Source organism: Lontra canadensis, unplaced genomic scaffold, assembly GCF_010015895.1.
Source record: "Lontra canadensis isolate GAN:19392208 unplaced genomic scaffold, GSC_riverotter_1.0 scaffold68, whole genome shotgun sequence".
Lineage (NCBI taxonomy): Eukaryota > Metazoa > Chordata > Mammalia > Carnivora > Mustelidae > Lontra > Lontra canadensis.
Window position 1 is genome coordinate 79,898 of NW_022631062.1, and position 16,167 is coordinate 96,064.

Here is a 16,167-nt window from a genome sequence, read left to right on the forward strand (position 1 = left end):
TCTAAATGGTGGCCAGTGTTCTTTCATCCTGACCAAGCCAGACAATTTCAACAGTCAGCCAGCTTCAAAGCTTTGGCAAGCCAGAAATATGTAAGAAGGAAAAAAATCATTCTAGAACTGTAACTGAAGTACTAACTTCAAAATTTCTTCGACTTTTAGATCTTATGTAAAATATTTACAATAAGGCAATATTACAAGTTGCTGTGCCTATATATATATATATATATATATATATATATTTTTTTTTTTTTTTTTTAACAACCTTCTAAAACAACCATCCAAAAGTATACTGCTCCTTTCACAGTTCTGTCTTTGGAAGACTATCCACTTATCTCAAAAACAGTATCATTGCTTCAAATATCTGTGGGGCCCCTTCTTTGAAAATTGCTTTCAGAGGCCCTGATCCAATTTGAATATCCTCATTGGGGAAATATTACTTAAGAAGAGATTTAGTTTTTAGAAATAGCTAAAAAATATCTGAAGCCAACTTCTAGTGCATAGGATGAGTCATCAAGCAGGGTAATGTCATTTTTGGGTCAAAAACAAGCTGTAACTCTTGAGTAAGGTTATTGTTTTTTAAAAGCATCTTTCATAAGGCATATCAACACCAGGAAACTGAAACTAATTTTGACAAGTTAATCAGCCCAGAAGGATATCACTTATTCACCACATTGCTATCTTTCTGGTTTTTTTTTCTTTTTCTGTGTATGTTGGATTTTTTAAAGTGATTGATACTACTTGTGCAAAAATAATACTTATTTTAAAAGTGTGTGTTGGGGTGCCTGGGTGGCTAAGTCAGTTAAGCATCTGCCTTCAGCTCAGGTCATGATACCAGAGTCTTGGGATTAAGCCCCGCATCAGGCTCCCTCTCCCTCTGCCTGGCGTTTCCTCTGCTTGTTCACTCTCTCTCTATCAAATAAGTGAGTGGAATCTTAAAAAAAAAGTATGTCGTATAAAAAAATGGCTAACTAAATTTTCTTTTACTCATGCAGTCTTTGGATGTCATATTAAAAGTTAAATTATGCTTATGGATCAAGACAGATGTGAACTAGATCTCAGGTGCATTTAACATATCCATAACTTTATGATAATTTGGATGATTTATCTTGGATCCATGTGACGGTGATTATAAACATAGTGTAGAAAGATATCATAAAATCTACCAAATCACAGCTTAAGAATCATTTCCATTTTGTAATGACCTTTACTAATAGTGTAGAAAGATATCAGTGTATCTTCTTCGTAGTGTAGCAAGATATCAGAAAATCTACCAAATCACAACTTTCTGTTTTCTAATGACCTTTACTAAATTTCACTATAGATCTTTAATAAAATAGGGGTCAGCAAACCTTTCCTGTGAAGGGTCACATGGTAAGTATTTTAAACTTTTGGGGTCATACAGTGTCCCTGGCACCTGCCCCATTCTGCTGTTCCAGGACAAAATCAGACCCAATACAGGAACGAATGGGCATGGCTTGCTCCAGTAAAATTTCATGCATAGAAACAGTCCCCCAGACTTGGTCCTGGCCCAAGGTTTGCTGATCTTTGATCTGGTGACGAATTTTAATGAGGACCCGAGCTGATATTAGTATGGGCTAAAGACAGCACTGAGTCGAATTTGGGATTGGCACCAGGCATGCCCAAAGGGTTGGTCTCTTCCGAAGGGAATGGTGGCCACGGCTGCTGCTTTCACGCTGAAAGTCCATGACTACATCTCAAGCTGTTTAACGTTTTGGACTTCACGCAAACTCAGCTCTAGTTCTCAATGACTCCTTTAAAACTGTTCGCAGTTTTCGGTGGAGGAGATTTTATCTCCTCTGGTTGGATACAAAGGCGCTAGCAGGATGCGGATTTTCTACAGTAGGGGCAGACATCCCGACACTGGCCCAAGCAAAGGTCACCATCGTCTTCAGTCTCTTGCTTATCTCAGACCATACAGGTCCTTTCGCAAGTGCACGGGGCTTTTGCTAAAAATGGATGTTGCTGCCCTTGCGGTTTCCTGTTGTGGAAGCGAGCTTACAAAACAGGGCTGGGGCCCATGTGGCCACATGCTTACCGAACGCCCACACGTCTGACTTGCTGCTGTACTTGAAGTAGTGAAACACCTCTGGGGCTGACCACTTGACCGGAAACTTGGTTCCTACTGAGCTGACGTACTGGTCATCAAGAACATACCTGTGGGGGAAAACATCAACACAGACCTCAAGTCACTAGGCTGCACAGCATGAGAAGCCCTCTGCGGGCCACCATCGCCTCTGTGGCAGGTTGATTAAAGACACAGAGCCCCGCAGTCTCGGGAATGCCTCAGTTTTCTAGAACTTCCGCTCCTTTCAGTGTGTAGCTCAGCCAAAGGCTGCTTATATGACTTGTAAGCCTTACATTATATCTAACTTTGCAAATACCAAAATTGGAATGCAAAACCATTTGGGAAATAGAGAAAAACACAAAAATGTCAAAATAAAATGACTCAATCTCACCCTGAAGATAATTTGTAATTCTAACATTCAAGATACATCTTGGCTTGTAATTGCCAATCTTTTGTTCTACATATAATATGCACAAAATTGGGTTTCTGCCGTACTGAGGTTTGCTTTTTCCTTTAACGGCATGGCAAGAACCACTTTCCCCATGTGGTTACATTTTCTTCTGTGGCATCATGTTTAATGACTGAATAGCATTCCCTCTTGTGGATTAACAGTGTCTGGTTTCACCTTGTAAGTTGCTTCTAATCTGCTGTTATAAACAATGATGAATGACAATATCCTCTGGAGGTATGGAGACAATAAAAAGATATATTCAAGAAGTATGCACTATATAATAATGATAAAAATAGAAGCAATCTCCATGTCCCCATGTTGAAGAACAATTAAATATGCTATAGCCCATTACTGCAGTAGAACAGTATGTGGCTGTTTATGAAACAAGATATTTTGGTATCTACCAAAATAAAAAAATGCCCATGGAAAACAGGTATGTGCAAAAGTAGGTATCTAGAGTGCAATTCTATTTTAAAAATTTAAGTCCAGCATAGTTAATGTACAGCGTTACATGAGTTTTAGGTGTACAATCTAGTGATTTAACACTTCCATGTGTTACTCAGAGCTCCTCGAGGTCAGTGGACTCTTAATCCCCTTCACCTATTTCACCGTTTTTGTGGGAACAAATGATAAATGCACAGACTTGTGTATATGATTGGGTGTACTCAGGAATGAAGTGTGAGAAGACATCCATCACATGTGTAAGCGGTAGTTACTCCTAGTACTGAAAATGAAGGGAAGGGATAGGGGGCAGACTCTACTTTTCCTTTATATGCTGTTGTGTATATTTCTTACAATAATCATGTATTATTTCTATAATAGAGGGGAACCCCGTGTATATGCCTAGAAAAAAAGCAAATAATGACTCTTTAAAAAAAGGAAAATGAGGGGTTCCTGGGTAGCTGAGTCTTGGTTTTGGCTCAGGTTCCGATCTCAGGTTGTGGACTCGAGCCCCACGGCTGGCTCTGTGCTCAGCAGGGAGTCTGCTTGGGATTTTTCTCCCTCTGCACCTCCCCCCAACTTGTTCTTGCTCGCTCTCTAAAATAAATAATAAAATAAATCTTTAAAAGAAAAGGAAAAGGAAAATTATGAAGACTGAAATTTTGGATATACTTTACACACCAAAAATATGTTAGAGATATTTACTGTAGCTTAAAATGTCAGAAAATCTCATTTTGAAAATCATTCTTTGAAATATTAATAATATTAATATTTGTATTATGTGAATAATATATTAATATTTATTTAACATGTGAATATTTTACAAATAGAATAGGAATATTAATAGCAATAATCACACTTTCATAGAATTACATAAAACCCCTTCCATATATACCCCTCCGACCCCCTTAGCTCCTCTAGACACAACAAGACACCCAGAAACTACCCTAGTACTGGGTCCTGCTCATGGCTTAAACCTTCCTTCAAGTCATCAGGATCAAGTGAAGTCACAGGCTTCTGAATAGTGTCGCCACAGGACCTCGTGACCAACAGGGCCTGGTGCCTGACCTCCAGGATTCCTTATTCAGAGCAAGATGTTGTGTGTCCCTTTTCCTAAGCTACAAAGAACTTGACAGTATATTCCCTGGATGCTGGTACAACAGCCAATAGTCCCACTTTGAGAATGAGGTGGGCATCGGTTTCCCTGTCTTGGGAGCTTCTCCCCACCCTATGAAGCCGCGAGCAGCTCTTTTTCTCACATTCAGAGAGTAACACAGCTGGGTTGTCGGCTCAGGAGGCTTGGTGTGTGGTGGTTGGGGCGATGGCGAGGAAGATGCCGCTCAAGGGACATCTTGACAGAGGTTGAGGTGTCCCAGAAGAGGAGCACTTCCCAATACTGCATTTTGGAGAAGACTTAAAAAAAAAAACAAAAACAGATCCAGGGCGCCTGGGTGGCTCACTGAGTTACAGCCTCTGCTTTCAGCTCAGGTCATGATCTCAGGGTCCTGGGATCGAGCCCCGCATCTCTGCTCGGCGGGGAGCCTGCTTCCTCCTCTCTCTCTGCCTGCCTCTCTGCCTACTTGTGATTCTCTCTGTCAAATAAATAAATAAAACCTTAAAAATAAAAAAACAAACAGATCCTCCTGGGCAGCTAGCTAGCTCAGATGGAGGACGTGTGACTCTTGATGGCGGGGCAGTGAGTTTGAAGCTCACGTTGGACGTAGAGCTTACTAATAAAATACACAAATAAACTGAAAAACCCCAGATCCTCCTATGGTGTCTTAGGGCTAGGTATGCTGAATACAGGGCTGGCCTTAGTCAACTCTTCTGACTTCTTTGAAACTACACTATTCCTCCTCAGAATTACGTGTGTTTATGTTGATCTGAGGCTTACACAGTAGGGAGATTCAGAATAAAGAAAATGGAAGACTCTTCTAAACAGCTCTCATAAAACAATTTCTCTAAATCATGAAGTGGTGATAGAATGCCAGCTAAGAGAATCTCAAAGTGTACTCTCATGCCTTACTTGGTGATACAGAAAATTTAATGATGTGACAACAAAAACTTTCCTAGTGTTAATGCTATGCCTATTTGGTTGAATATTAAGAGATAAACAGAAAGGGCTAAGGGAGCCTTGATTGACTTAAAAAAAATATATAAAAAACATATTTATCCCAATAATCTGACTATAACATGTTACATTTTTATATTTATTAACATTTAATATATAATTTATAATTATATAAATCTATATATAGTTTATATATTATATAAAAATTTCTATATATTTTATGTATAAATTTCATATATAACTATATATAATTTATTATATATAAGATATGTTATATATTTTAATATAATGTATAATTATATGTAATTATATATTTTAATATAATTATATATAATCATAATATGTTATAATATATTTTAATATAGTGATATGTAATTATATATCATTCATAATTATATATTATATAATTTATGAATATTTATTTAAATATAAAATATCTATTAATATTATTCTTTCCTGGAATTGTTTATAAGTTTACAAAATATTTATCAGGGTTTTGAACGAATGAAAAGGGACTTTGGATAATTTCTGAAGAACAACCCATCTCTCAGGTGAAGAAATGAAGCAAACCATGTTTCCTAGGTGGTCAGAGGTACTACGGGGAGAATCCAGGTTTTGAAACCCCCAGTCCAGACCATATTCTCCATGGCTGCAAGGCCCACAGTTCTGCTGGCATTTAGATGTTAACGGAAATCCATCTTTCATAGTTTACGCCTTTGGAGCTGGAGCTGGCTTACCTGGTCATGCCAAAGTCAGACACTTTCACAGAGAGATCACTGTCTACCAAGCAGTTCCGAGCCGCCTTTGGAGGAAAAACAAAATTACCAAGTAGTAAAAGCAGCCAAGAATCTCCCCACCTCAGAATCCAAGATTTTCCTTCTCTCTGGCAGAGTTCTCACAAAATCTAAGATCGCCTATCAAACCCCCAAATGTTGAGAAGTTGTCTTTTTTGCCCTTGCAATTCTCCATTTTTCAAAATGACACTGTGCTCCCATCAGTATTTTCACCCAAGCCTCCACCCTTGTCAAACAGCATGAAGGGGATTACACATTAAACACAGACCCTCAGCTCGTCAGCAAGAAGGGAAAACTTATTTCTGGGGGTTCCTTCTCCACCACTGGGGTCCCACGCATTAACAGGTGCTTCGAAGACATAAATGCTGGCCTAGCACTCATGGCATGTTTGCTGTTCGGCAGAAGACAATCTCTGAGGGTAGACACCAGTGCATACCAAGCAGAACGCCCCCCCACTCCCGCTCCCACCCTGAGCCAAAGACACACATAAATTTCATTTCCTTCTGGTTTTGTTTTCTCCATGATGGTATTCATTGACTGCTTTAGCGCTAAGCCCTTCCTGGAGCAAAGGTCAACTTGGATTTCATGGTTGTGAGACACGCTAAAATGACCAAAGTCTTTCTTTTTTATCTATTTTCCTCCATACCCCAACACAGCTACATAAATCATGACAGCTTCTTCTCTTTCTGTACTATTTTATTTTGTCTTATTTTATTGGGCGAGTCACAAGGGAGCAAAGTACAAGTGGACATGCCTTCCTTGCCAGCCTTCCCAAGGCCTCCAACACTGCGGGGGGGGGGGTGGCGTGGACCCCTTACTTGCTTTGAAGGGCCAGTGGCTTTGCTTACCAAGTCCCTGTGTATGAACTGGTGGCTTTCCAAGAAGGCCATGCCTTCACACACATCGTAGCACATCTCTAAGAGCTGGGAGGTTTCAAGTCCTTTGCCATGACTCTTCAGGTAATTAAGCAAGCAGCCGTTGGTGATATATTCAGTCACTATGTATATAGGGTATTTCTTTGAACACACTCCGTAGAATTTCACCAGCTTGGGATGGCTGAGTTTCCTGGAAACCACAGATTTTCAAGATTAGTACTCAATTTGCATACTCCATTTTCCAGATGTCCTGAACAAGAATCACGCTCAGTTTGTGCTGGTTTTAATTCCACCCCCTTCTAATTGAAGAAAGAAAGAGCGGGGAAAATCACAAATTTTATTCTGGGAACATCAGCCTTTGAAGGCAAAAGGAGAAAAAAAAGCTGCCTCCTAGTAAACATTGACAACCCCAACAGCAGCTGGGCAGTTGTGGGTGCTGGGTTCGCCTGTCCTACAGAGAATCAGAGGAGCGAAGGGTCTATTGCCTCAGAAATGCTGTTGAGCGCCCCCCCCCGGCATCTAGAGAGTTCAGTGGCTGATTTTTGAGGAAGCTACACACTAAGGACAATCACTTCCATTTTAAAGCATCTCTTTAAATTTGCTCAGTTTTGAAGTCCAAATACTTCCTTCTCAAAAAACAATTGTATCAGAATATGAAAGGTGCAGGAAAAATGAAAATCGTTGACATGGTAGGAAAGTGAGATTAGCCATGATTTTTCTTTCCTTTTTTTAAAAAAATTCATTTGACATTATTGCTACATTATCTTTTCTTCTTTAAGATGTATTTATTTTAGAGAGATCAAGTAGGGGGAGGAGCAGAGTGAGAAGGAGAGAGAGAATCTCAAGCAGATTTCCCTGCGAAGAACCCTGCACAGGACCCTTTCCCATGATCCTGAGATCACAGACCAAGCTGAAATCATGAGTCCAACACTTGACCAACTGATCCACCCAGGCACCCCATATTATCTTTCAATAATAAATTTAAAAGGTGGTAACCACTTGACATAGTGCTTTCGGGTAGGTCATGACAGACGGATGCTCTGCTATTACGGTGTTTGTCCGCTTGTCCATGTAATTGTCCAATTTACAGGCTGATTCTTTAATGTTCAGATGTGTAAAGGAAATTTCAAGCTAACGTGTCGATTTCAGAATTTTTTAATGAGCATTTATTAAAATAGTTATTTTCTATAGTTATAGTTAAATAGTTATAACTATTTATTTTTAAAGATTTTATTTATTTATTTGACAGACAGAGATCACAAGTAGGCAGAGAGGCAGGCAGAGAGAGAGGAGGAAGCAGGTTCCCTGCTGAGCAGAGAGCCCGATGCGGGGCTCGATCCCAGGACCCTGAGACCATGACCTGAGCCGAAGGCAGAGGCTTTAACCCACTGAGCCACCCAGGTGCCCCAATAGTTTTAACTATTTAAATCACGATTTTCCTTCCTTCTTAGTTTAACGACATGCCTTATCAAGTTGCTCAAAGCTATGAGCTCTGTTAGGCCTCTTTTAGCTCTTTTAGAGAATGGCCTGGAACTCAGCATTGCTCCCCGCAGAGGGAAGGCTAGTGTTGGGACCAGGTCCCTCACCCAAAAAAGCTGTTCCTTGAGTAAATTCAGTCACTGCCCAGGGGCCATGTGGTGGGAACACCATGGCAATTGCTACTGCCCACAGGATAGGCCTCAATATGACCATCACAGCTGAGCTACAACGTTCTCCCCATAGGGAGCCGTTTGATTTCCTTCTTTAAGACTAGGTGATTTGTTAATGACCTTTTATGATTCTGTGTGATTACCAGTCCTCTAATAGCAAAAAATAATGTTTTGAAGTTACACCATGACACAGGTTACACAGTGAGCCTAAGGGAGTTTCCGCTAGCTTTTTTCTGTCCTACAGAAGGAGAACATCGCTGGTCTCCTTCCCAGTTTTATGACAGCATAGTTTCCAAAGTTAGAACCGGCTACATAATTTGCAGGGACTGGTATGAAGTGAAAATGCAGGGATCCTTATTTAAGAAGCAGGAAAAATTTCAAAATGGCGGGGCACCTGGGTAGCTCAGTCAGTTGAGCATCTGACTCCTGATTTCAGCTCAGGTCCTGAACTCAGGGTTGTGAGATCGATCCCTGCATCAGGCTCCACATTCAACAGGAAGTCTGCTGGAGAGTCTCTCTTCTTCGCCCTCTGTCCCTCCCTTGCCCCATTCTCTCTCTCTCTCAAGGTAAATAAATAAATCTTTAAAAAAAAGAATTTCAAGATGGTGACATCAGAACAATAAAGTGCAGAGCCCTCCCAAGGGTGTGGGCCCTCAACACAGTGCAGGTTGCATGCCCACAAAGCCAGGCTTGTGTTCACATAGTACCTCTGCTTCCAGACAATTCCACCATTGTGGTCAAAGTGATTGTTCTGACTCTCTTGGTAACTTTGGTCTTCACAAAAGAATGACTAAGGAAATGGGCTGGAAGTCCTGTCTGGGTTTGCGTCTCTGTTCTACCACTTTTACTAACTTCCTGACCTTGGACCCGTTACTGAACATTTCTGTGCTTCAGTTTCCTATAAAACACAGATAGCAATGGTACATCCCTCCCAGGTTTCTTGGGAGGACTGAATGCATTAACGTTTACAAAATAGAGAAATGCTGGAAAATACCATGTAAGTGTTTAACATTTTTTTTAAAGTGCCCTTATTCAGCAGCAGGCTAGGATTTGTGATTTCAGCAGTCTTTGATCAGAATCCTGCTAGGAACTGTTTCCCATACAATCATTATTTAGTTCCGTAAAAGCAGGAAGACCAGGTGTCCCAACTGACCTGCACTGCGGGGGCCTCTAAATTACAGTAATTTTGGTGCTTAATCAGAAAAGTCGTAGGCACACCTAGATGGCTGGTCACATTCCAAAGTCTTATTTACCATGAAGAGGCGGGAAGAGAGAGAGAGAGAGAGAGCATGCACATGGGACAGCACATGTGCTTGGAGCTGAGGCACGTTAGGAAGGGTATGTTTATTTATCAGGTGATGAAAGAAGCAGGCTGAGAAATGGATTCTGTCAGACTGTATTGAAGGCACCAGTATTGCCTTAGTTGGTGGAGTAGGGGGTGACATGGGCCAGAGGCTGGTTTCTCTAAAGAGTCTTGAGAATTTTTTTTTTTTTTAAAGATTTTATTTATTTATTTGACAGAGAGAGATTACAAGTAGGAAGAGAGGCAGGCAGATAGAGAGAGAGAGGAAGGGAAGCAGGCTCCCTGCTGAGCAGAGAGCCCGATGTAGGGCTCGATCCCAGGACCCTGAGATCATGACCTGAGCCGAAGGCAGAGGCTTTAACCCACTGAGCCACCCAGGCGCCCCAAGAGTCTTGAGAATTCTAAACTTGGATGGCCTCTCTGGTTGTTACGGGGGTATACTTGTCAAAGTAGGGGCATAGAACTGATTTTATTTAACAGCTTGATTTATAACTTCTAAGTATACCTGTGATATGTGGACGCTTGCTCTAGGGCCTTGCAAATGTTAGGGAAAGACCCGTTAGCATGAACTCCCCCCCCATGGTGAGGACCAAAGGGCCATTCCTCAGAAGAAACTTACATCATGGTCTGGGCCTCCTGGAAGAATTCATCTTCTGACATGGAGCCCTCCTTGATCATCTTAATGGCAACATCATACTGCCCCTTCCACTTCCCCAGGTGGACCACTCCAAACTGACCACTTCCCAGCTCCTTCAGGAGGGTTAGCTCTTCTCTTTTCAGTTCCCATATTCCTAATAAGGCAAGACAGACACTCTTTAAAATGAGAATAGAAGGCTTTGGGGCGGGCAGCTTCCCAAGAGCTTTGTTCTCCAATGAGTTCCATATGGACAACATGAAGAACAGCTAGGCTTTTCATTTTAAGCTGATCACTTAAATGTATCTTACTGACAATACTGTTCTTGAGGCAGCCATAGTTCTTGACAAAAGGCTTAGAACACTCTGCCACCCAGAGGCGTCTTGGAAATGCCTGGTGTCAAGATGTGCGCAATGCTCTTAACTTGGTAAAAAAAAAAAAATCACTAGTGTTTTCTTATAAAGCAGACTAAACTGTTATCTGGGTGGGTGTCTTGATCCTAAATACACACGGTTGAAAACAGGCTCCCTGAACAGGCACAGAGGCCCGGAAGGAGAAAGGACAGGCAATGGCGTTCTAGAGGCTGCCGACCAGGTCTAATAAGGGGACAAATTGGGTAGTCTTTTTGGTAAGGCTGAGGAGATGACAGAGTTAGGTCAGGAGGACAGAAAAGTTTGTTTTTTGTTTTTTATTTTAAAGAAAATGGACAAACATTATTGCTGAAGCCCTTAAGGCACACTCTGAATAGGGACCTCCTTCCAGTCTTCCTTCTTTTTGTAAATAAATAAATAAATAATATAGTAATAATAATATAATAATATATTTAAAAAGTAAATATATATATTCTTTTTTGAAGTAAATAGAGATATATAACTTTTTAACCAGAAATGGTGGGAAATGGAGTTTAAGAGCCCAGGTGTGCATCCATACCACTTCCCAAGGACACGGAGGTGGGAACCTTGTTGGCCTTGGTCGACACAGGGTGGCGGAGTCGTGTGATCATGCCTGCAATGGAATCAGCACCATATCATCACATCATGTCACATCACACGACATCACACCGGGTCACACCCCTGCGCTCTCCAGTGTAGCCAGAAAAACACCAGGTTCAGGATGTCATGACGGAGAGAGGAGATCCATTCTGACCCCATTCACCCTGTAGCTGTATTGATTTGCTTGGCTTGACTAATGAGCTCAATGTAAAGCAAAAATGGAAAGAGGAGAACAAATTTATGTGACTTTTAAGAATCTGATCAAATTAGTTGCTCAATGGAATCTTTCATTTAAAAAAGTGTGCCATTTTTGTTCTTTTTATAGCCCTATATTTAAATACATATACACACGGCACATACATCTGGTTAAAAGAAAAACCCAAACTGTACAGAAGGGCATAAAATAAAAAGCCAACCGTTCGATTTTTAAAAATGGAACCTATTACTAAGTTGCATGAAGTGGTCATTTTCGTTGTTTACATCAAGTTATGATAAAGCTTGGTTAAAATCATCATGGTATGTATAGTGGTTGGAAAGAATTCATTTAAAAAATGCTTCTTGCCTAAACGTGTGATATTTTCCAAGTCCCGGGAACTGTCAAACGGGTCCTTTTTCTCTCCTTCCTTTTTCTATATATTGCTTTACTTTTTATACGAGTCGTCTTCCATGTTTCAAATCTCAAACTTTTAATCAGAAAAAAAAATTAGCTCACTTCTCCAAAATACATGCATACAATGGCTACTTATTAATACATTATGTGAATCATAAAATACACTCATAATAGAAAACTTAAGGAGATTTTGAGAAAAATCTAAAGAAAGATTTTAATGTTTTCTTCCTAAACCCTGCGGAGTTTCTTGGGCATTCTCTGGAATGGAATCATTCTACTCAGAAATTTGTGTCTATACAATACCTTTTGAGAGCACTTTTGAGGTGCTGGAGTTTAAAATATACAATTGAGAAAATCGGAACAAAGGAAAAACAGAAGTGAGGACCAAAATCAAAGCCAGGGAGTAAGGCTAGTTCCCTTATATGCATGTAATCAGGTCAGGCAGACTCGAACAAATTTGATGCTGCGCCCACGGCTTATGTTTCCTTGCTGTTGGAAATCCATCCAGTCATCGTTCACAAGAGACCCTTGTCTGGAAGAGGCATTAGAGGAGATTTCCTTTTTTTAATTTCTCATTTCTTTTTTTCTAAGCTTATTGAGATGTTACGGACATACGTAACTTTAGAGGTATGCAGCGTGATGATTTGACACGTCTGTAACGTGAAATGATCACCACACCAGGGAGTTCCTGCCTCCAATAGAAGGGATTTCTATATACATTTTCACCGGCCGATTAGGCAAAATCTAAAAAGAGTAATAGTACCCAGTGTTGGTGAGGATGAAGGAGATTGCCATTGGCGGGAGGGCACATCTCTAAAAAGCATTTGAAAATGTCTCCATTTTAAATCTTCTTACTGTTATCTTAGAAATTCCACCTCTAGGGAATTTGGCTACAGAAACACCCATACAGAGCCATGGGCACAGGCCTGTACACTGAAACATTGGTTATAATGTGAAAATACTGTATGCGATCCAATCGCTATCAATACAGGGTTAGGTGAATAAATTACGGAGCAAATCTACAATAGAATTCTATGTAGCTCTTAAATAGACTATAAGCTATATGTATTTGCCTGGGAAGACCACTGATATATATATATATATATATGTATATATATATATATATATATATAATATGTAACATATTTACATATGTAAATCATTAATACATATAATAAATAAATGTTAGCATCAGCATAGAAAAAAATTCCATCAGAACAGACAACAACTTGTCCATGGAGGTCCTCTCTCCCATGGTAAACATTTCTATAATGTGTGAATTTTGTGATCAACTTATTTCTAGGGCCAGAAAAAGACAACAAATATTTTTATAAAGAGAATCTCTACTTCTAAGTCGCTCAGCTTATGCTACTTCATTTTTCTGGCATCTTAGAGCCAGAAATGTTCCAGGAAATATAGGCTAAAAATCATAGCAGGTATCTAGCTTGAAAACATATTTATTCTTATTTTCATGGTTCCCAATAATATTAAGAATATTAGGAGGACTGGCTGTATCCCAGAAAATTGATATTTATTAACAAGGACCCATGAAAGAAAAACTGAAATAGATTACCTGCTGAATTGTGTTGATGGTAGTGGATAAGCTGAGGAATAGAATCAAAACAGTAGTTTTCTGCCAGGTACAATTTGTTTTCAGCATTTGTATGTACGTGGTAATGCTTGACAGTTCCTTTTTTATCACTAGTAAGGAAGAAAGAATGTTAGAGAGGTTTTTTTTTTTAAAGATTTTTTTTTATTTGGAAGAGACAGGGAGCAAGGGGAAGGGCAGAGGGAGAAGGAGAAAGTGAATTCTTAAGCAGACTCCCCACTGAGCACAGAGCCCCACATGGGGATCCATCCCAGGACCCTGAGATCACCACTGAGCCGAAATCAAGAGTCGGATGCTTAACCGACTGAGCCATCCAGGTGCCCCTAGAATGCTTTTAATTATCAACTGAAGCTTGATTCAACAATGGTTAAATGATAATTTAGAGGCATCCGCCAGTTTTGGAGAGGGAAGTCAGAGAGGCATTCTCAGTCTTGCTATCTGATATTTTTTCTATATATAGAAATTGCTATCTGATATATTTCTATTATCTGTGATGATTGGTAATTGCGGAAGAGGGTTCCCCTCTGAACTCAGTGTCACCTTTGTGTACATACAGAATGCATGTACAATAAAATTCCAACTTTCTGCATGGTTCCCCCCTTAGCCAGTCTAAAATAATGATGATTATTCTGAACACCAGTTCTCTTTAAGGATAATAATGAAGATTAAAATGCCAGAGACAAAGGTGGTTAGGCTGTGGGTGTTTCACCCAGAGCATGGGGGAGAGGCTTTTTGGGGAGTGGAGCATGCAAGGTGACATGGGTGGGGATGTCCTTTAATTCCTCACACAAACTTGGACCTTTTCCACATAAGACACATTTCCCCCCTTGCGCTCATTTTGAAAGATAGTGGTGCATTGACACACATGATTTGGGCTAATCAGGAATAATATGCCGTCTTCAGTTTTAGAGTATGGCCTAGCAGTCGAGAACTGGGCTTTCATCCACGTCTTCTGCTTGCTAGCTAACCTCATTTGGTTGTTACAAAGATTGGATGTGATCTTGTACCTAGCAATTTGCACTAGGTTTGGCGCATAAGAAACTGTTGATAAATCCGTCCTGGTCATGCCAGCCTAGTTAAAACTGCAACTATAAACAGGGAAAGGGGCGTCTTCTTGTTGCAAATGGCTACTTTGTTCTTGGTTTCAGCATGAAATTCATTCAAGCCCGTTGATGGCGTTTCATCAAAGAAGGCTTCCGTAGTCATGAATGTGGATTATTTTCACTTGACTCATTATCTATTTGCTGTTTTTTTCCTACCAGGCCATCCTCAAAAATAAACCTGGTGTCAAGGATCTTGACTGATACCAGGTTTGGCTGAAGCTGCTGGGCCAGAGGGTCACAGAGTCTTAACAGTCGATGAAATCAATCTCTGCCTCTGGTTCTTACTGGGTTGGCTTTGGCCAGCATCTAGGTGTGCAAACTGGTCCATGAGATGCACTGGGGACATAGCTTCCTGCATTGGAAAATTCTGGGTTGCTGCTTAGGGCACATCTTAGTCTCTCAAATTGGAGGTAGATAGTCCATAAAAAAATTCTTAAATAAAATAACCTTTTAATCACTCATTATGACCAAAAACCCTACAGGTGCCCAAGGTAGGGTCATGCCATCCAACCAGTAAGAGAAATATTGGAACCTCAGAGATCTCCTCTGTAGAATGGTGCCCATGAAAACACCTTTCCTATTTGCTTCACGGGGTGATTAGAAGGAACAAAACAGCTAACAGCCAATGGGAAAGTGGCTTGTAAAACTCTGGCAGAGGATCCTGATGTCGGTGACAGTGTCTTGCAGTTGGTGACTGGGGGTATCATATGTGCGTGGGTGTTGGGGCGGAAGAGTAGCGCGCCTAGACTCGCTCCTTCACAATAACGACAATATCATAGTGATTGCTGTCCATGTATTAAGCGCTTACCCTGTGCCGAGCACTGCTGTGTCCACCATGTGAATTAACTCACTTCATCCGTAGAGAATAATAGTTGTTGTTATTTTTCCTTTTCAGATGGGGAAGCCAAGGGCACCTGGGTGGCTCAGTTGGTTAGGCGACTGCCTTCAGCTCGGGTCATGATGTCAGGGTCCTGGGATCGAGCCCCGCATCAGGCTCCTTGCTCAGCTGGAAGCGTGCTTCTCCCTCTGCCCCCACCTCCCCACTCGTGAGCGCTCTCTCTCTTTCTCAAAATTAAATAAATAAATAAAATCTTCAAATGGGGAAGCCGAGGCACAGAGGCTAAGAGACTTGCTCAGGGTCCTAAAGCCTTGAAATGGTAAAGTCAGGAGTTGGACCCTGAGGTGCAGCTTCAAGCCAGAGCTCTTTGCCACAAAAAGGGGATAACACACCGGAAAGAAGCTATCTGGGGAACCCAGATACACTGATCCAACTTTCTGCTAGCTCTCCTCCTAATGGAGAGGCTGACGAAAAACCACACCCTGGGGTGGGTTTCTCGGCTCAGCAGGTGGGTCTGGCCAACGGTGGGCAGACTCCTTTGCGCTTTTTCTCTCTTTCTAGGCTTAGGGCCAAGTCAAAGGGGAACAGGTCAAGATTCCTTTAACAAGTGTTTAGTGAGGCGTGCTGTGCACTGGGCACTCCGCCGCTGCCTGCGATGGGCATAAAAGGCTCCCCCAGAGAACGAGCTCTCAGAGTCGGGGCTGGGTGGGC

The 16,167-nt window shown here is 41.0% G+C and overlaps 1 protein-coding gene across 3 annotated transcripts in view; it reads right to left on the reverse strand.

The window, feature by feature from the left end:
- BMX (BMX non-receptor tyrosine kinase) overlaps positions 1–16,167 on the reverse strand; it is a 48,597-nt gene that overhangs the window by 3,783 nt on the left and 28,647 nt on the right. For all 3 annotated transcript variants that reach the window (XM_032880141.1, XM_032880139.1, XM_032880140.1), the window contains 6 exons: positions 13,480–13,607; positions 11,235–11,309; positions 10,290–10,461; positions 6,692–6,908; positions 5,787–5,851; positions 2,057–2,175 (listed from right to left, as the gene is read on the reverse strand). In XM_032880141.1, coding sequence (XP_032736032.1) covers positions 2,057–2,175; positions 5,787–5,851; positions 6,692–6,908; positions 10,290–10,461; positions 11,235–11,309; positions 13,480–13,607 — 776 coding nt within the window. The remainder of the gene's footprint in view (positions 1–2,056; positions 2,176–5,786; positions 5,852–6,691; positions 6,909–10,289; positions 10,462–11,234; positions 11,310–13,479; positions 13,608–16,167) is intronic.